This window comes from Balearica regulorum, chromosome 15 (assembly GCF_011004875.1).
Source record: "Balearica regulorum gibbericeps isolate bBalReg1 chromosome 15, bBalReg1.pri, whole genome shotgun sequence".
Lineage (NCBI taxonomy): Eukaryota > Metazoa > Chordata > Aves > Gruiformes > Gruidae > Balearica > Balearica regulorum.
The window spans coordinates 9,814,286-9,834,247 of record NC_046198.1 but is presented as its reverse complement, the minus strand read 5'-3'; the positions used below and the strand labels follow the sequence as shown (position 1 = coordinate 9,834,247).

At 45.4% G+C, this 19,962-nt stretch overlaps 1 protein-coding gene across 18 annotated transcripts; it reads left to right on the top strand.

Moving 5' to 3' along the window:
- The first annotated feature begins 7,222 nt into the window (after positions 1 to 7,222).
- Positions 7,223 to 18,204, top strand: C1QTNF8 (C1q and TNF related 8). Of its 18 annotated transcripts, none has more exons than XM_075767485.1 (5): positions 9,358 to 10,110; positions 11,441 to 12,314; positions 12,542 to 12,660; positions 15,474 to 15,714; positions 16,482 to 18,204. In XM_075767485.1, exons 4-5 carry the CDS (start codon positions 15,489 to 15,491, stop codon positions 17,027 to 17,029), a joined length of 774 nt encoding a protein of 257 aa, XP_075623600.1. In that variant the 5' UTR covers positions 9,358 to 10,110; positions 11,441 to 12,314; positions 12,542 to 12,660; positions 15,474 to 15,488; the 3' UTR covers positions 17,030 to 18,204. The 18 variants fall into 18 exon arrangements, with proteins under 18 accessions (XP_010305047.2, XP_075623602.1, XP_075623606.1 ...); XM_075767483.1 differs by having other exon boundaries at positions 15,469 to 15,714; XM_075767487.1 differs by lacking the exons at positions 9,358 to 10,110; positions 11,441 to 12,314 and adding an exon at positions 7,224 to 7,630 and having other exon boundaries at positions 15,469 to 15,714.
- The last annotated feature ends 1,758 nt before the right edge of the window (positions 18,205 to 19,962 follow it).

The window sequence follows — 19,962 nt, the reverse complement described above, 5'->3', positions numbered from 1 at the left end:
ACCCGAAATGTCGGCGTATTGATTGCGCTGGGGTGACCGACACATGTCAATGTGCTGCCAGAGGCAGCGGGGTTGAGCTGAGCCGGCCAGGCAACGCGTCCTCGGACAAAAGCGCTTGTCTGGACCCATCCCTCGCATTTATGTCCCAGTGAAAAATTATTGCAATCTGTTTTGAGTTTCCTTTTCCGATAGAAAAGTCTTAGGTGAAAGGTGGGTTTCAGACTGACATTTTTATGAGGGCGTGAGCATGTTAGAGGCTCAAACCTTGAATATGCTGCAACAGTTCTGGGGATGTAGACGTGGGGACATTTCACATACAGGGAGAGACAGGACCTGCAGCTGCTCTTGCCCACCCTGGGGAAGGGGACCGTGGTGTCCCATAGCCCAGCGATTCAACCAGCAGATACCATTTTAAAGCTGAAAACTAGAGATTGAAAAAAATCTGGGAAGAAACCCACCCCCCATCATTTTTACTCTGTTGTCCATAGCCCGTCTCACTCTCATAAGTTTTAACTTTTTAAAGATTATTCTGAGAACATGCATGCATCTCTCTGTGGAAAATAGCAATTATTATGTGCTACAGGGATCTACCCATCATTACTTCTGTATAAGCAGGCATGGTAAAGCTATTTCATTCAGCCTAGCAAATTAAATGAGCCCAGTTTCTGGAATGCAGAGCAGCAGCATGATGAATGACATACCAGGTGAACCCTACCAAGGGATTAAAGCAAACTTCCAAGTCATTTACAAAAAGATAGAGCACCATTTATTTGCTCGGCACCATATAATTACAAGTAATCTAAAAACTGGAAAGGAAATTAAAGTGAAAAATCAAAACTCCCTTTTGTCCTGGAAGAAAAACAACAAAGAGAAATATTTTCCTTCTCAGCTCATTTTGGTTTCTGTACAAATACAGTCAGTGTGATAAACCTATCCGAACACTGAGCACTAGAGCTGTGCCAAGGATTTCTTCCTGGCTTTGGCTATTTTGGTTTGGGTCTGTCACTGGATTGGATTTTTAAGAGGTTCTAAAGGCAGAAACAATGCATGTTGCCTAATATTACTCTAAATAATGGGGACTTTTGAGAAAATGCACAAAGTCAAGCCACCTTTTCTGTTGCATGGTGTGAAACTTGGGTGATGTGGCACAGACCTGAGCAAACACTCTTCCCGCCATCAGACAGAAGCTACGAGAATGGCAACAAACCTCCCCCTAAAAGGTGATGCACAGAAAGGGCTTGGATAGCATTACAACACATACCTAAAGCCCTGTAAGATTAGCTCGTGCTAATCACACTAAACCCAGGGTTTAAAGTGAATTCATGCTCTAAGTCCTGCCTAAGAGGTTATTCAGCAAGACAAAGCTGCTTTTTATGCAAAGGGAAGGTGGATACAAGGAGAGATGGATATGCTATTTCTGACCACCATGAACTCCCATTTCCATTTAACAAAGGCTTAACTCAAACCTTAATTCAAATCTTTCAGGATTTCCAAATTTAGATTTCAGAACAGGGTCTTAAACGTCTAAAGCTTGACAGCTTGTAGATGAAGTTTAATGGTGAATCGATGTTGCAGCTTAGTGCAGTTAGAGTCAATTTTAAGAGTACCACTTGGTTATTCAGCAGGTTCTGGCAAAGCTGACCTGGTTCATCGCGATCAGGCCTCGTGGCATCGTGCCTCATTAGCCCTGATGGCAGGAGAGATCATCCCTCCCCAACAAGCTGCTGCAAACACACTCACCCATCTCTCCATGCCAGCCTGAATTAGTATCACTTTCATTTTTTTAATCAAAAGGTTTTGACCAGTGTTTTGCCAAAGTCTGTGTACCTGCATCAAATGAACTTGTAATATATAATAGAAATTAGGTCCATGAGATCTGTTCCCACCAGTCCTGGCTGACTGGCATTGGCCTGCGTTACCCTGCATTAACTCTTCATTAGAGATCATCAGCAATTCTGTTACTTTGACAGGCTCACCGTCAGGCTGATTAACCTGTACTTATCCAGGTCGTCTCATTTCCCCTTTGCAAATATTGCTCGGTGTGAGCAGCCCTGGAAGACTCCAGCAGCCTGGGGAAAGCTACCCACTTCTCCTCGTTCCCTAATATTATATAGCATTTCTTCTCATCCAGAACGCTTTCAGTTCCCCTCAGAACCAGGCTTTAGCCACACAAATGTTTTCTCACTTGTTGTGAAATCATAGCTTTCGTGCTATTTAGCAAATTATTCTTAAGCAGTTCCTAATTATCATTCACATGCCGCTGTTTAAATTCCAATTAGCTCTTAATTATTTTCGGCTTTGTGCAATTGGCCACTTGAAAGCACCACACACTCACACGCGCGCACACACAGACATACACATATACATATATTTATTTTTATTGCACTAAATTACATTATCGGTTGGGGATTACTATATTAGAGGCTTTGAAAAACTCTTCCTGGGCTGCCTGGCTGACATGGCAATGCATAGAGAGCTGCTCTTCGCTTTTTCCACTTAATTTTGGAGTTTAGCACAGCCGTTGCATTACTCATATCCCTGCACACACCCTCCCGGCTCCCCTGCATCGGCTGGGCTGTCAGTTAAACACCACAGAGGTCTGGCTGCATTTTGTGAATGCCGGGGGGCTGTTGTGATCCAAAATGACACCCCAGCAGAAAGCCAGGAGGAAACTTAGCTTAATATTTAATGTTTCCATAGCAATCATCCGTGCGCGTCTCTGCCACGTGGTGCAGACGTTGTCGTGGCACAGAGCCCCAGCCTCGAGCGGGAGGGGAGGGCAAACACGCATCACTCTCACCGAGTTCAGCACGGTGGAAAAATCCATATAAAAATGCCTTTTCGTTTAAAGAGCTGGTTACAACTCAAATAACTTCAGCCATTATATATAGTGCTTTTGAAAGCTAAAAAAAAAAAAAAAATTATATGCCTTCTTTTAAAAGGAGAAAGGCTGAGTGTGCCTGCGGACACTGGCCGAGGCATTTCCAACGCCTTTCTACGCAAGCAGAGCTGTGACCGTGGCCTGACCACGCAGGAAAACGCGTTTGCAGAGCATGGAGGCTCCAGCACCCCGGCACGCCGCAGCTGACCCACATCCCAGGTTCAGCAGAGGGTCACTAATACTGACTGCCTGGAGCAACAGCTCGTGTACGTGTGTGTCGCTGGGTGTCCTTTCCAAGCCGTAAGTGCTCGTCCTCGAACGCGTGCTCCCAAACGGGCAAACCTCCTCTTCCCGCCGGACAAAGTCAGCACCCTCCTAAAAACCTAGGCACTTCATCGATTAACTGATTGGAACGAAGCGTTCACTTCCAGTAGACCACACCAATTTTAGCACACCAAGGCTGCAAAGAAAACCACGACCATTTATGTCCCTTAGATTTACCGTAGGTGTGCCCATTTGCCAGCTGAGTGGTGGTTAGTCTCTCATCGCACTGCAGAAAGGAGGCAGACGGGCTCAGCGTGCCCTGAACTCGCGGCTCTGGTGCACACAGAGTTTCTTATTAATTTGCTGCAAGCCTTCAGCAGTGTGCAGAACTGTTGGGGTTTTTTGTTTTTGTTTTTTTTTTTTCTTTCCTCCCTGCATGGACAAAAGCCAAACTTTATAAATCAACTGTGTAAACAGAAATATCCTTCTTCCTTGAATGTGATTATTATTTCAAAAATGGAGGTCAAGGTTTTAAGAGGCAGAAAACCTGTTTAATCTGGAGACACCGGCTCTGATGCCAGGCACTGGTTACCATAACTTTTTTCTGTCCTAAGCTTCAGAGTAAAAATAAAAATCTCTCATACAGACTGTTTTTGGACAGTTTTTGACCAGCTAAGATAATTTTCAGAGCCCCGAACACTCTTTCTATTGAGTTACACCTATGAACTATTTTATATCCATGCAAGTAAGCTCTCAGTGGTGGCCTCACACCCCCCTGTGAAACCAGAGCTCTGCCTGGCTGCACTCTGTACATTTTTTTGCCTTGAAGAGCTTAGTCTAAAAATAAGCGATGAAGAATGGGAGAAGAGACGTGCCATCCCCAGGAGGGCGGAGGGGAGCTTTTCCAAAACCCCACAGTCGGCAGCAGAGCCAGGAACCAAACTCCGATCTCCAGGATGCTGTTCCTCTGCTTTAAGTGCTTTGGCATTTGCCTTTGTGCTTTTGTTTGCATTGGTTCTTGTTGCAAGGACATACCTGATGCAAAGCTGCTCCCGTGTCACAGCAGGGCTAATAGATATTATTTACTAATTGCGTTCTAATTATAAATATTTGCTGGATGACAAGGGAGGGAAAGAAACTCACCGAAGCGTGCACATGGTGCTCAGGACACACTCACTGATCTGCTTCTGGCAGACAGACCCAAATCCTGAAAAGGCACCGATGTCACCCATGTGGAGCCTCTACTGACCGTGACACAAATGCGTTGATGCAGAACATTTGCTTTGGGCTTCCAGGCGATTTGTGGGACCAAATTAATAATGCAGCAACCCCAGTGGGGCAGCTTTGGAGGCATCGGTGCAGGACACACGGAGGAACCTCTCCCTTCCACAAAAGGTGTCGACCAACATCAAGAAGAGACCAGGGAGATGGAGCAGGGTACCTGGCAAACATGACGGATGAGAAAAGATTACACAAATTTCAGAGAAGATCAGAGAAGATGATGGGAAAGGCTTTTGGTTGGCATTTGGGAGGCAAAGTAATTTGTTTTCTTAGAGACTGTTTGAGGTCCTTCCAAAAAGAGCATGAGTACAGTTTTTCTTTTCCTGGCAGCTTTGGAAAGGCTGCAGCTGCATGTCCCCCCCTTGCTGCACCGGGCTCCACGTGCCCGTTTCCGGGTGGCTCCTGCCCAGCACCGTCTGCTCCTGCCCATCCACGCGGGGCTGGGACGGGGACCACTGCTGCGGCGGGAGGGGATGGGGACGGGGATGGGGACGGGGAGGTCAGGGAGGGCTGGGCTGGAGGAGCCCAGCACTGGAGTGTGACTCATGGAGAGCTGGATGCTGCCTGGGTTCATACCAGGACAGCAGCAAACCTCCGCATGTCATCTCGCTGGTCCTTGCTGACGGAGCCTCCCAGCACAGCACCAGTGGCACGTGTAAATCATCCCGAACCTGGATGCGGGGCCAGCCCTCACTCCCCAATAGCCCCTATTCCCCCTCCTCACCCCTCTGGTTGCAGAATTTTGATTTTAAATAAAAAATCATGCTGCAGTCTGTTTTAATCACCTGCTGTTTTATTTAACACCACCAATATAAAAACATTCCCAACATAAGTCATCTGCAAACAATTTGAGTTTTCCCTTATATAACCCAGGTTCACCAACAGCTTTAAAGGTTGTTTTGTTTCTTATTTAATTCTGCAAAGATGTGCAAAACCCCTTTTCCATCGTGACAGCTGTCTCCTGCCTCTGATCCAGGGCTCCGAGCTACAGGGGATGGGTGACTGCTGGGCAGCGGTACAGTGGTGCGGAGCATTTAGGAGCTGGGGCACATCAGCACCTGGAGCAGAGATGAGGGACCTTTCTGAGGATCAGCTGAATGTCCCCTGCCCACCTGGGTCAGGGAGGGATAGGGAGGTTTTGAAGGGATTTTGAAAAAGCAGAGAAGTTCCCAAGGTGCTCTCACATCTCATCCCTCCTTATGTAAGGCAGAGACTGTTTCAAAAAAAAAAAAAAAAAGAAAAAAGACATGACTGGGCCAGCATGTGCCCCCCATGGACTGGTGAGGTGTCGAAGTACTGGGGTCTGGTGCAGGGCAGGCGACAGAGCAGGAGGACTGCGGGGGAGGAATATTTAAAGCACTGAGTTGTGACCTGAATTGGGGAAAGGCACTGTGAGAGAACAAACCACACCTTTCCCCTCCTGATGTTCTCGAGACTGTCAAAGCATTGCTTTTCTTTTTCAGTCTTAGTGCAGGAATGATGCTGGAGCTTGCACTATGTAGGGTACCCGTCTCTTTTAACGTCCTTTTTTACAATTCATGGGAGGCAGTTACAAAACAGAAAAAGGAAAAAGAAAGGAAAAAAAAATGCAAACACCCCCCCCCCAGATTCAGAGCCCAAACCTGGTTTTAAATGAAGTCACCTTTTTTCCAAAGGCTGGGAACGACCAAGTGAACAATTTCAGCTAAGAAAGTGTGGGCACTAAAATCAAACATCAATGGTGCAGTGCTGCTCTGCCCCGGGGCCAGGGAGGTGTGTGATGTTCAGCGTGCTCTGAAACCCCCGGGTTTGCTCCTTCCTGTCCCAAGGGACTTTGTCTCAGCGGTCCCTTGGACAAGAGCAATCTGTGCTACATCCCACATTATCTCCTGGCTAAGGGGTGACCCTGCCAGCACGCAGCAGCATGCCATGCTGTGCTCAGTTCTGCAGCCTCATTGTTGCCATGAGTGCAGGGACCGAGGCAGCCACCAGCCTTCCCGTGGGACTCACACGTGGGCCGGGACCACCGTGTGCTCCTCTGCAGATGGCCCAGCGTGGCCAGGACAGGGCTGGACAGCTTCTCTGCAGATGCCCTCTGCTCAGCCTCCTTTGAAGACGATCTCCGTGCCTCCCATCCAGCTCAGAGCCTTGTGGCACCCCGGCTGTAAATTCTGCAGCCAGAGGAGTTGACAATTCAGTCCCAACTATGTGAAATAGTGGCAACTTGCTGTTCAGCCGTTTCTGGGTGTCAAGGAGAAGTTAGCGCAAAACTGAACATCAGCAAATAGGTAGTGATGAGAGAAGACTGTCTGCAAACGCACACTGAGGAAGTTTCATCCCTGTGCTTGCGTTTGATCTCACCTTCCTTTCCTGTTCGTAGGATGCTAATACTCATCACATCCTGCCACGGATGGTTTGGCATATGGTGTTATCCCCTAAACCAGTGAAGCAGGGAGGGAAAGCAGCATACTGCTGCTGCACATCACCTTCCTGAGACTGGCCCCAAATCTGCTCACACAGAAGCAAAGTGCTGTGTTTTTCAGCAGGGAGGTGCACGGGATGGTGGGGGTGACGCCTTCCCTAGGCACTGGCCTGTCCCCAGGCACCCAACCGCACATGTATGCCTTCCCCCAAAGTCACTGCAGGGGCAGTTTCCATAGTTGAACTCCTTCAAAAGGCTTTTGCTACCTTTACAGCTCATGCATGAAAGCCAGAGCTTTTATTGTGGGTTTGTTTTCTTTTTCCCCTCCTTTCTCCTGCCTAAAAGGATGCTGAAATCTCCCAAAGAAAAATTATTTCCATGTGATCCCAGCACTTTCTTTCTTGGCTGGAACACTGGATGTGGTTTTGGGTCTGTGGTTTTTTGATATTTTTTTTTTTATTCACAAATTTTTTGGTCTTCATTTCCATCATTGTGAGAGGCACTGTGCAACCCAACAGACAGGCTGCAAGTCCTAAGGAAACTGTAGCAGGACAAAAGCACAGGAACCCAGCACAAGTTGATGCAAGCAAAGAAACAAGAAAAAAACCCTGCTTTTGCAAACAACCTAGCTGCTGGGTTTCATAAGGAGCCGGACTGACTTTCAGTGTTTCATTTGGACTCCAGCTAGGAGGCTGCAGCCACCACTGAGAACTAAAAAACCTGAATGAACAGCAGCTTTCATAATATGCATCCTGCTAAGCAACAGCAAGGAAAGTAAGAGACAGGGGGTTCTGAGTCACAAGGTAAGTTAAATGGATCTGAATAAGTTGGGAAAAAAAAAATACTATTGCTATAGGGAACAAAGTGTTTCCACCCTGGAGAAGCAGGTTGCTTGGGTGAGTCATAAATAGAGGTGGTCTCTGCCTGCACGGCTTCATCTTGCTTTTTCTGCTTCACTGCAGCAGTGAAGTAAGTGCAAGGCCAGGTTATTGCTGAGCTGGCTTTAATTTGTTCTTACTAACACTCCTTCTTTCATTAACCACCCTTAGCACTCCAGAATGATACTTCCTTCTAGTCTGATTTTGCTCTTAGCCGTGGCTGAGCAGTGGGATGGGGACCGGTGCCCCATCCCGCACAGCTCCGATCTGATGCAGGCTCCGCCACCGCTGCGGGAGCCCAGGGCAGGAAAAAGCCGTTTCCTGGCATCCTCTGCAGATGTGGAAACTTTCAGAGGACTCTGCTTCTCCAGCCTCACCAGAGAACTGCAGCCATTTGAAATGTGCTGCTCGTGCCTGAGCCATAAGCAGGGGTTTGCAGCAGTGCTGGGACGGGACAATCCTGCCGCTGCCAGCACCCATGTCCTGGTGCACCCACCCACCCAGCACCACATGGGACCTGCTGCAGGGACCTCTGCCTGCTTTATTTCGGCACACTGAAAGCCGAGTTCCCGGAGTGGCTGAGTCAGCGGTGGCAAGTCACGGGAAAGCTGCCTTTCCCCTGGGGAAGGGCGAAGGAGGGTTTCGTGCCGACCACTTCAGCAGGATGATTTGCTCTATCGGAGAAGCTGCCCTGGCAATGACTGACTGTAACTTGCCCTGTGCCTCGGCAGCGCCAGGCTGAATCACTGTCTGGGCTTGCTACGGAGACAAAACCGCTTTCAAGGAGCCGCCTAGCCCGGGACATTGCAGACACGCTCCTGATGCTGGAGGTGCAGGCAGAGAAGAGTAGGAGAGAGGGAAAAGTTGTTTGTTTAGGAACCGGCAAACATCCTTTTAGCTCCCTGTTTATGCCAAGTGGGATAACAGCGCCTGTCACAGACCAGGAAAGGCAGTACCATGCAAAGATGCGGGTGCCCAGGCGCACGGGACTGTTTCCATCCAGGCACAGCCCACAGTGTGCCCACTCCCATAGTGCCTGCAGGGGCTGTGTTAAATCCATGCAACCCCCCAGGTCTAAGCGTGTGCAGGTAATAGGAAGGGATGTTTGCTTGGGATTGTCATCTCTTCTCATGCCTGATAGGTGAAGTCACAGCTGGAGAGAGCACGTGGTGACCACATGAACTGCTGCTGCGCGGGGGCACGTACTAATGGGGTGAAGGTGGTTCACAGCTCCTGCTGGGACAGAGGAATTAGGGCGCTTCACCCACACTGGCAATAGGCACACACTAAAAAAGCACCAGAAGATAAAAACCAGATCAGATAACTAGAAGTGGAGCTACAGACTCACTGACCAAATGTTCTCTCAGGCCTTTACAAATATGGATGCAGCTAACACACCCGGACCTCTCCACGGCCAGATCTTGGCTTTGCCTCCATTCCTGCCCCACTCACAACTCACAGGGCTCGAACCAACCCGGCTGTCTCTAGCAGCACTCCCAACCCCTCTTCTGCTTCACCCCAGTGCGTTGTGTAAACACTGCAGACAGGAGGGCGTTAACATTGGTCATCTGCAAACCACTACAGACAGCGGAAATTTTTAAACCGCTTTGCTTTTTGGGATCCAAATATTCTTGTCTGGGAGCCCTCAAATCATTTCATGGCTGCAAACAGGCTCCTGATGCTCAGCTCGAGCGAAGCATCTCTGCAGCATCGTGTTGGAGAGGACCTGCCCCACGCTCGGCTCTGGCACTACGGGCAGGGGGACAGCTGAGCTGTCACAGCTTTACCTTTGAAAACTCACAAGCTCCTTCAGTATTTTGGGCTCTTCTACAGTAAGTTGCTCATGACGAAATTTTAGATCCTCCTGGGGAAGAAAAAAAAAAAGAAGTCCTGAACAAATCATTTCCAAGGGGAAGTCCAGTGGCCAGACAAACCCAGCCCTAACGATGCTTCGTTTCCTGCTGCTGGCGATGCAAGGAGGTCTGGAGCAGTGAGGAAGTCGAGGCTTGAAAGAAGACAAAAGGTAAAAAAGCAGAAATGGAATATTTTCCATCTCTGGAACAATGCCGAGGTTCGAGGCTGACACATCCATGTGTTTTCCATCTCTGCGGCGCAAGAAAGGTTTAAGCCTTAACTGCCCTCTTGGGTTTTCAGTCGAGATTTGTCACTAATTAAAATGGGCAGTGGCTGACGTTGTCCTGTGCACTCTGAATTTAAAGCAAAGACAGTCATAGATTACTTTTCAGAGTGAAGTCGTAGGAATAACAGGAAGAAAAACGTTAGCAGAAATTTAAAGCACGGCTCAGGGATCCAAGAACAATTTCTGCCTCGTGAACTCGCGATAAAGCAGCGTGTGAGCTCAGCACAGTTATTAGTGGGATTTATTCTTCCAGCATCCCTGTGAGGTAAGGACATACTTACCCTGTACCCACTGAAAACTTGGGCCCGGGGTAGATTAAGGTATATCTGTACCTTTGACTTGACCTATAGATCCCACAGGGGCTGCTTGCAGTGCCGATGGACCAGTCAAGGCTTGGCCAAGATTAGAGGTCAGGTTGCAAACTCCATGTTGTTAATCACAGGGAAAACTTTTTGGTCCAGCCTCCAGGCTGATTTGCTTTGCCTTCTTGTTTTATTCTCTCTGTGTGCAGAGCAAGTAAGCTATTTTTACAGATATTATGGGGATTCCTTATCATTTCTATTGCCCAGACGTATTACTTTATATCAAAGTGTTAAAATTCTTCAGGTACACAGAATGATTAAAAAGCTTTGCATGAGCAAATGTGCCTCATACATAAGCTGTCTACCTTGAGCTAAAAGATTAAACTCAATCATGAACCAAAAAAAAAAATCAATCAAGGTGCTCTCTCCAGCTGTAATAGTGTCAAGAAAATATATTTAAATAAGAAGTTGCACACAAGAAGACAGAATCACATCATTTAACTCCTTGAACTGGAACTAATGGTTTCTGCCTTTCCCTAGCAAAGGTTTGTAGCATCTCCAAAGCCTTGCATGGGAGGAATTAGGCTTTTTCTTTTTGCTGGCAGATACCGGGAATGCCAGATGTCGCTGGAAAACCCGCACTTTTGATGCAGGTTATTCATAGCAGGTAAAAAAATGTGTAAATAATAAGCTTGGTGGATTATATTTAGGTCAGGGTATTTCCAATGTCAGTGCAAAGCAAAAATATGTTATTTAATCATCTGTTCTGCCTTGGATTGAGCATGGTAGGCAACAGTGTCCCTGGTTTGGGCATCACATCCTCACCAGCTCTGCACGGCAGCAGCCATTAAAGGGTTCATATTGCCAGCTCTGGTTAGGAAGACAGACACACCCTTTCAAAAGGGTCTGAACAACAGAAGTGTTTGAATTTAATGCAAGGCGACTGGTATTTTCACTTGCTTTTTCTTCTTGTTTTGGGCCAGGCAGAAATACCTGAACAAACAAGCCCTTTTGGCAGTATTTTAATCTTATCTTTCTACTCAGAAATTCAGAGGGGAAGAAAAGGGACAGAAAAAGCAAACAGTCTTTTTAAACCTTAGCTAAAGGGTGGTTTCAGTCAAAGAAACCTTTCATTACATTTAAACAGTTCCCCAACAATAACATATATTCTAATGTTATGATGAACACAACTACCAGTCATCCTCATCACCAAAATTCTCTGCAATTAACTGCCTTTTCATCAGGTTCAGATGCCTCATTTCATCATTCATAAATTTTCATTTTGTTTGCCAGCAGGTAGATCTGCCCATTCAGCACATGCAGAATTTCTTCCTTAGCATCAGACTAAATTCACCCTTGGCTGTTGGGTTTCATCCTGGTTCCACTTGCAGAGGCTGGGGCCTGCGCTGTGCTTCATGGCTTTGGAGTGGGGAGGCTTGTAAGTGTTATGGGAAGAGCAAATAATTTATCTTGAAATTACCTATTACAGCCAAACGGGCTGTGCACTCTGCCTCGTGGTGAGCTTTCTGCTTCATGAGCATTTTGCAAGAAGTGTCAGAAGCATCAAAACGATTTACGTTTTCCTACGTGCCGCCGCAAGCTTTTCAACTGAAATGTTTCAAACTCATCAATTGACAATCAACTGTTTCAAAATGAATCTGAGAGCTAAAGCAGAGCCAAAGAAGATGCACTGAAAAAACAGTTTTGAGAGAGGGAGGGCTGAGACCAGCTTCTTGTCCTAGGGTGAAACATTTACTGATTGCAAAGTTTCCAAAGTCAGGACACCAGTTTTCCTCCCAGCCATTAGGGTGTCTGAGTATCTGTCATCATCTGGTTTTTTCTACTGAACAGGAAAAACAAGATTTCAGAATCGAACCAGGCTGTGATTTGCAGGTTCAAGTGCAGAAGACAAAGACGATAATTTATACTTCCAGTTTTAATCTGTTGCTTTCAGGATGCTCCTGTCCATCTTTACAGAGGTGTCATGAAGGATGACCATGGAGGAACATACTCAGTTTTGCAGCTTCAGGGCGTTCGGTGCAGTACTAATGCATCATCTCAGGCACTAACGAGCGTGTCGGATCATGGTTGGAAGGAGGATGGATGTCCCTCCCGTGTGGGGATCTGAATGATGTGCAGGAGAGGCAGCCTCCCAGCCTGTGCTCTGGTGAGTCACAGCCATAGCAGAGCAAAGCCCAGCTGCTTGTTTGCTGTCTTCTCAAGAAGATAAACCTGTACAGCTGAAGTTGAATCCATCATCGCAACATTTGACAAAATAAGGTCACAATAATTATCTTTAGGGGGAAAAAACAAATGGCTATAAACAACCTCTCACTTTACCTCACAGATCTTAAATTCTGAGCTTCATCCTTTTTGTATTTTTTTTTTTTTAAGGAATAAGATTTGACTTCACCACCACCACGAGAGTTATATTTGCTTCTCCTCTGAAATCTGACTCAAATGATTCTTTTCTCCAGATTGACATGATCTTGTTATAAGGAAATCCTTACCAGGTTTGTTTCCTTTCCTGTTGCACATTTGATTTCTGTTTTGAGGTTTTTCTTCACCTGATCTCTGGCTTTGTGCTTGATATCTTCCAAACATAATCCCATACTGCTGAATACATCACCCTTTTCTTGTAGTCTTCTCTGACTCCTTTCTCTCCACCTCTTTCCTATTTTACTTCCTCTCCTGTCCTTTCCTGTCTGCTAGGAGCAGACTGCGAATCTAAAACTGTTTATTCACAGGCACCATTAAGGTTTCACCTAACCACAGATATTGCAACAAAACACATGTTTCTGCCACTTTAGTGAACTAACTTCACAAGGAAAATGTAGTGAGGAGGTGTCAGCCCTAGGATGCTCTGAATTGACTGGGTTGTTGCATTGTTTGCTTCATTATTTTTTTCCACATGCAATTTCTAGCCAATAACCTGAGTAACTGTTCTTCATGCAAGTAGCCCTGATTTCTTTAATGGCTGATTAGATTACAGTAATGTGAAATATGCACAACCTGAACGCTGATTTTTCACCCCGACATTTTTTTCTTCTTTTAAGTTACCTCTAAAAATAGGAAAGTCATTCATCTTAGGGAGAATAATGGCCTATAACAATGTAAAGTAATTTCTTCATATTTATGAATCTTTTCCCTTCCGCCCATTATGAATTCCCATCTTAATGAATGCTCTTTTTCCTTCATGAAGGTATTATGAGCAATTATGTCCTCCGGTTTTAATGTTCTGATAATGTAATCAAATGCCCTATACTTTATGCCCAGGTTACTGACTACCCATGGTCCTGAGAAGACCTAAATAGCTTTTAGTCTCAAAGAGGATATATCAGCCCTGATTGCCTGGGACTGTGAGTGAACATAGAGTCATAGGATGGTTTGGGTGGGAAGGGACTTTTAAAGGTCATCTAGTCCAACCCCACTGCAATGAGCAGGGATCTCTTCAAGTAGATCAACAGAGACCACTTCAGCTTGCCCAAAGGGGTCACCTGGTGCCTGGCTTCTTGGTGGGCCTTCTTTAGACCATTACATATATGCACAAACTTTAATCACAGCAGAGGAGACCCCAGAAACATTATGTGGACCCCAAATGCTCTGCACAGTGCCAACTTTCTGTTCTGGTCACGTATGGGCTGGTTATTTATGACCTGCTGTCTGTTTAGACTTGCATTGCATTTCTGTTCCTGTTTGGCAGCACAAAGATGGCTTAAGAAGTGAATGAAAATTAAAAAGGGCTTAATGAAAATGAAATTCAGGCCCTGAACACTGATATAAAAGGAGTATTAATCTCTCCTCAGACTTGTACCTAGAATGAGGTACAATTATGAATAGAAAGATCATTTCAAGTTATGACGGATTTGATGAAAGAACTTTCACTGCTTGTCAGAAGGAAAGTTATTATATTATGTTGCTGCTAATAAGTATTCATCAGGTTTCCCGGGAGCTGGATTACACCAAGTAATAAAAGGTGTGAATGACAGTTCTTTTGGGACAGGTAAGAACTAGAAGAAAGCATCTCCCAAGAATGTCAGTACAATTCCAGTACCTTGCCCCAGACTGACACATTTCTGTTGTTTTTAATATTTTTTCAACTGGTCCATTTTATGCCCAGTGAAGCCCTTGTAGAGCTCCAAGGCAGGATCCTCTCCCTCCCTCTGCAGGTGGGACCTGTGTTCATTGAGCTACTTCTGAAAGCTACAACATCCAGCTACTGCTTTCCCTTCTATTCCAGGAGTTAAAGTTGGTAGAAGGGGAGCTGTAAAAGCTGTTCCCAGCCTGAGGTCAACAAGAGTCCATCTGACTAATTAGAATTTGGATAAGGTTCAAAAAGGCATTGGTCCAAAATCTGCCTTCTATGAAACACCACTGCAATCAGTAGAATGACACTAATTACACATGGTACAAGGCAGTCTCCTGTCTCCAGCTCCAATCCCTCCTTAGGAAGGAAAGCAATGGGGAGCTAGAGAAAACTCACCTCCTTTGCACCACCCAAAACATTTTCTCTGCTCATTTCACCCAGTATTCAGGGCCTCTGGAGTTTGCCAGTAGCATATGAACATGTAATAGGTGATCTCAAAAACTAGTGTTTGTGCAGAGCAAGTCCCAGTTCAGTCTGCAGATATTTGGCTTTCCCTCCTGCACATTGGAGAATAAAAATGGAAAGCATACACAGAAATTCTGCTAGCAACAGCACATGGATATTGTCAAAGCCACAAACAGCTTGGCTAGGTCACCTTGGAAAGAGGCTAAGAGGAACTATCTAAAGAGACAAGTGCTTTTGATTTCTTTTAGTTTCATTTCCCTCCAGGTTTTTCCTCAAAAATAAAAAAAATCAGGTTTAGGGTCTATATTTAAAGTTTCATTTTCTGTATATGATTTTGAATTTTTCAGAACAGCAATGCAAGAAACAGTAACCAGAGCAACACATCATGTCTTTTACCCAGCACCTTTTGCAAGGGCTGTTCCAACAGCAGCCAGGCAGTGAGTGTACTTTGAGCAGAGCTTGCCAGAACAGCGTTAAGCATCTCAGGCTTAGCTTCTGATCTCAGCAGGTTTTGTTTTGTTTCTTTTGTTTACCTGGTGTCCCTTGTCAGATATTTCAACTGTAGGTAATGAGAGACAGGGATTGCCTTTTCCGTTGCTTGTAAACAGTACGCAGTGGGGCACCCTTCCTACCTGGAGTCTCCTGGTGCCACTACAAGATAAGCTAATAATTAATCAGAAGAAATGCACCTTGTGGTAACATTAACAGATGGCCCATCAGAAGCTCTGATTTGAATCACCATGTTAATCATTTCTGCTCCTTTGCTCAGTCCAGCTGGCTCCACTGAAGATGAGTGCTGTGTTTCTCCTGCTCCTGGTGTCCACTGTGAACGTTGGTGCCACGCTGGAAAAGGGTCTGCCAAGACGGGAACCGCGGCGCCTCTCATGTGTGCGATGCTGCGGGCCTTCAGAGCAGCCCGTCTCCATCATTTCCTCACGATACACAAGGATGAGCAGCGACCCTGCCTATTCGGTACCCAAAGTCCAACCCACTATAGATATCACTATCCTCAAAGGTGGGTAAAGCTGACTATGTGCTAACATCCTTTATCTGACTTGCTCAGCCTCATTTTGCAAGCTGTGGTCCTCCCTACACTAAGAAACTCATCCACTTTCTTTACCCAAAAGAAGGTCAACAGGTGACATGGCTCAGGCTGTAGATGTGTGCAAGTGAGAAGAGTTGGCAAAAGGCTCTAGTGCATCAAAACCCAGAATCACTGGAAGCTCAAGTTAGGTCACACTAAAAACCAGATGCAAATGTTATCACAGAATTACTAAGCAACAGAGTTAGAAACTAGGAAAGACACTCACTTTTACCACTGCACATTTTTTGTCTCAGTAAGGCAGGCAAACAAAAATAAAGCATATAACACAGGAGACATGCCAGGGATCCTGCAAGCAGGAATGTGCGGACCAGACAAACCCAACCACCTCTCCCAGGCCCAAATCAGACCTCAAAAGCAATAACTTTTCTTGCCTTAACCTCTGCACGAAGGGGCTGGGTTCATGAATACCACATTCATGTAACCAGCCTGGTCAGGCCATGGTGTTCCAATTGGACATTGAACATTGACACCACAAGCTCAGTGGAGCCAAGCTTTCACCTGGCATTTTTATCCTTCTGAGAATTAGGAAGGTGCTGGTGTCTGACCAATGCTGCCAGATATCTGTGCAGGGAAAACAGTGTTCTAGCAGCTGCTTTGCTGCTTGTCTCCCACAGGATATGTCTGCAGCTTGGGATCCATGTGCTTGTGTTTGACAAAGTTTTCCTTTATGCTCGCAGGTGAGAAGGGTGAAATGGGAGAGAAAGGGTACCCTGGAGCAGTTGGGAAGGAAGGAGAAAGAGGGCTGCGTGGCTTTAATGGACGGAAGGGACAAAAAGGCCAGCCTGGCCCACAAGGCCATTCGTGCAAGCAGCTCTATGCTGCTTTCTCAGTGGGTCGGAGAAAACCCCTTCATAGCTCAGACTACTTCCAGCACGTCACTTTTGACATCGAGTTCGTAAATCTCTACAAGCACTTCAACATGTTCTCGGGAAAGTTCTTCTGCTATGTGGCAGGAATTTACTACTTCAGCCTCAACATCCACACCTGGAACTTCAAGGAGACCTACCTGCACTTGATGAAGAATGAGAAAGAGGTGGCCATCCTCTACACCCAGCCCAGCGATCGGAGCATCATGCAGAGCCAGAGCCTGATGCTGGACCTGCAGGAAGGAGATGAGGTCTGGGTGAGGATGTTCAAGCGGGAGCGAGAAAACGCCATCTATAGTGAGGAGTCTGATGTTTACATCATCTTCAATGGCCATTTAATCAAGCCAGCTGTAGAGTAGCTATTCATCAGCTTTAGGTTCAAGGCTTTGGTAGATAGATTTGTGTCTTCCCTTAGAAACCCATATATCTAGTTCCACTTCAAAGGAGTACAGGCCTCCTGGCCTGCTGACAGGGTTGTCTGTCCATGCCAAGGACACCTGTGTGGATGGAGGCTGCTATTTCAAGGTGATGCAAGCTACACAAGTACTGAGAAGGCTTTAGCCCTTATGTGCCCTGGAAATGACCCCAGTTCTGCAGCCCTGTACAGATCCCCAGTAACATCACTAAAAAGTTTGCCAAGTTGGTAGCAAAAATTTAACTTCTTTGCTGTGCGTTATAGAAGACATTTTAATTATATCTAAGTATCTTGTTCAGATACCAGTTATCTGGGTGCTAGTTAAGAGATGTCGTTACTCCTACAACAATACTTGGGTATCTTTGCAGTGTTGCTAAAAAGAGCCCACATTTGCCAGCACCTACACTAGGTCTGCTCCACTCAGGTAGGCAAGAATGCACCAGTGTTAAGAACAATATTTTGCACAGTACATTTACCCTAAATTTTGGGTTTTTTCCATTTCATGTAATATTACATTCTGAGAGCATAATGGTAGAATTAGATAAATAACAGCATATCGATCTGGCAAAGCTTTTTCAGAGGCACACAGTTTTAAGTACAGCTGTAGCCACATGCTGTAACTTTGCTAGTCTTCTGTACTGCTAGCAATACTCACACAAGAACATCCAGCGTGGCTGGGAATGTGTATATTTCCCATTTTAAGGAAAATGGTGGCCCCTGCCTTAGGATCCAGTTTCAGAGTGCTCATTGCCAAGCTGGAATTTGAGGCCATGCTCCTGTTTGAAAATTACTGTCTCATAGCACCCTAATTTCTGGAAAGTGGAAAACTGGAAAGAAAAAAGGTGCTTTACTACAAGCAATGATATTTTAGGGGATTTGGTTTCTTTTTTCCTGAAAAAAATATTGACGTCACAGTGGAAAGGTACATGCATCAGCAAGAAACATCATTTTCCCCAGTTCCTCCTTGCCCATTCCCCCAGTCTCTTGTTTGCATCCCAAGCCATTTGTATGAAGGATACATGAAAAGTTCTTGCTAAGCAAACTGCTTCACTGCTGTACCTTGCCTATCCACAGCTGTTTGGAAAAGTAGCTGAAATAAAAATATTGCTTTGAGTACAATTTCTTTGAGTACTCTGGTTTTATTTATCTTACCTCCATACGCTTTTCCACAGTACGGGGCTAAAAGCAGCAGCCATATAACAGTCTCAGGTGGCAATTTTAGTTACTTTAACACCAAAGGACTCCAGAAACTAAACTGACACCAACTCCTCTCCTTGCAGGCCAGGAGACAGCTATCATCAAGTATTAGGATGGGGACAAAGAAGTTAGTGATCCCTTGCTGCAAAATAAATACCAAATCTTTGACATCTCACAATCCTTGTGAAGATAGGAACTTTTAAGTAGCCTATCTGCAAAATAAATGCATGATTAAAATGGGTCTACAAGCCTTGAAACATCATGCATGCTTCTATCACAGCCTGCAACCCTGAAGAGGAGAAGTGGGAAACTTGCACAGCCTTAAAAAACACTCCCAAGGGCATTTTATGTAGATCCTCCACTGACCTGCTGTCAACTATCCCAGCTGCTTAGGTCAGGTTATTGCACAGCATTTCCTTCCAACTCTCCTTCTAAAAAAGCTTCCTAATCAGCTGTTTCCATTAGGATGATGGTAAAAGCCCTAATGGGTGCATTGCTTATTTGCAGCACACCACTTAGTACTGAGAGCACCAGCGGGGAGGTGCCAGCCCTGAGCAAACACATGCACAAGCAGAAACCCTTCCACTGCACTGGACTCAGTGAAGGCATCTGCAGGCTGTTTTTCCCAGCCTCTTACCACATTTAAGAGCTCAACATCTTTTTTCCCATCCTTTGTCCCTAGTTTTGAGCCATTTCTCACTCAGATTTTGCAGCTGCAGAAAAGTCAAACTCCAGCTGCAGGGTACCGCTCCAGTGGTAGGGTGGCAGAGGACCACATGAGATGCCTGTGGTGGAGCAGGGATTATTCACTGAGGCTGATGCAGTCATGGGGCTGTCAAACATTCCTCACATATTGAGCAGTTTCACCACAGCTTTGGCTCACCTCCATCTGCAGTTTACTGCATTGACTATAATTAAAAAGAAAAAAAGATCCAGCTCTCTTAAAATGTCATGCTCAGCTGGAGTTATTGACAGTGCTTAATCCAGCACAGAAAAAACACACCCAGAATGTGTTTATGTTCAATCCGCACTGATTTTGGAAAAGTTACTTTCTACCAGGAAGCAAGCAAAAATCCATCCATCTATACCACTATATATGCATATCTCCATAACACCTAGACACACAGTAGGAGAGACTGATTATTGAAGCAATAGGACACAATCAAAATGCTCATGACTGATACACCAGTAGCATAAGCAGGTAAATCATTAAAGCCATATTGGTTTCATGTGCAGAATAACCTTTCAAATAATAAAAAGGTTATTGGGTTGCCTACATTATTCAAGTTAGTCATTTATAGCATCAAAGATCTAGAAGTCTCAACTTTCTGAGTTCTTTGGGAAAAAAATTGAAATATCTAAAAAGGTTAACGTACAAAGACATTCATACTGCCACCTTTTGAACACATCCATCAGTTTTTTCCAACTTCAAGGGCTGGGAGAAGCATCCCTGTTTAGAGAAGTTTAGTGAGCCAAATCCAAAGCACAAATATTTGAGATCTGCTCATCAACATACAGGCAGCTTGCCAGGGCCTCTCTTATAGGAACAGAATTTAAATCCCTTTTCCAGCAATATGTGGCTTGGAGAACTAAACTTTGAAAAAAGCTTTTTAAGTTTTCTTCAAAAGAGAAGAAATTGGGAGGGGTTAAGTGCTGAAATCTAAATGAAAAGAAAAAACA

Bases quoted from the DNA above. Each gene is read 5' to 3' on its own strand.
- C1QTNF8 (XM_075767480.1), top strand. From the start codon at position 12,251: ATGTCCCTCCCGTGTGGGGATCTGAATGATGTGCAGGAGAGGCAGCCT. The intron at 12,315-15,468 runs GTGAGTCACAGC...TCCTTTGCTCAG, and splicing joins GCCTCCCAGCCTGTGCTCTG to TCCAGCTGGCTCCACTGAAG. The intron at 15,715-16,481 runs GTGGGTAAAGCT...TTATGCTCGCAG, and splicing joins AGATATCACTATCCTCAAAG to GTGAGAAGGGTGAAATGGGA.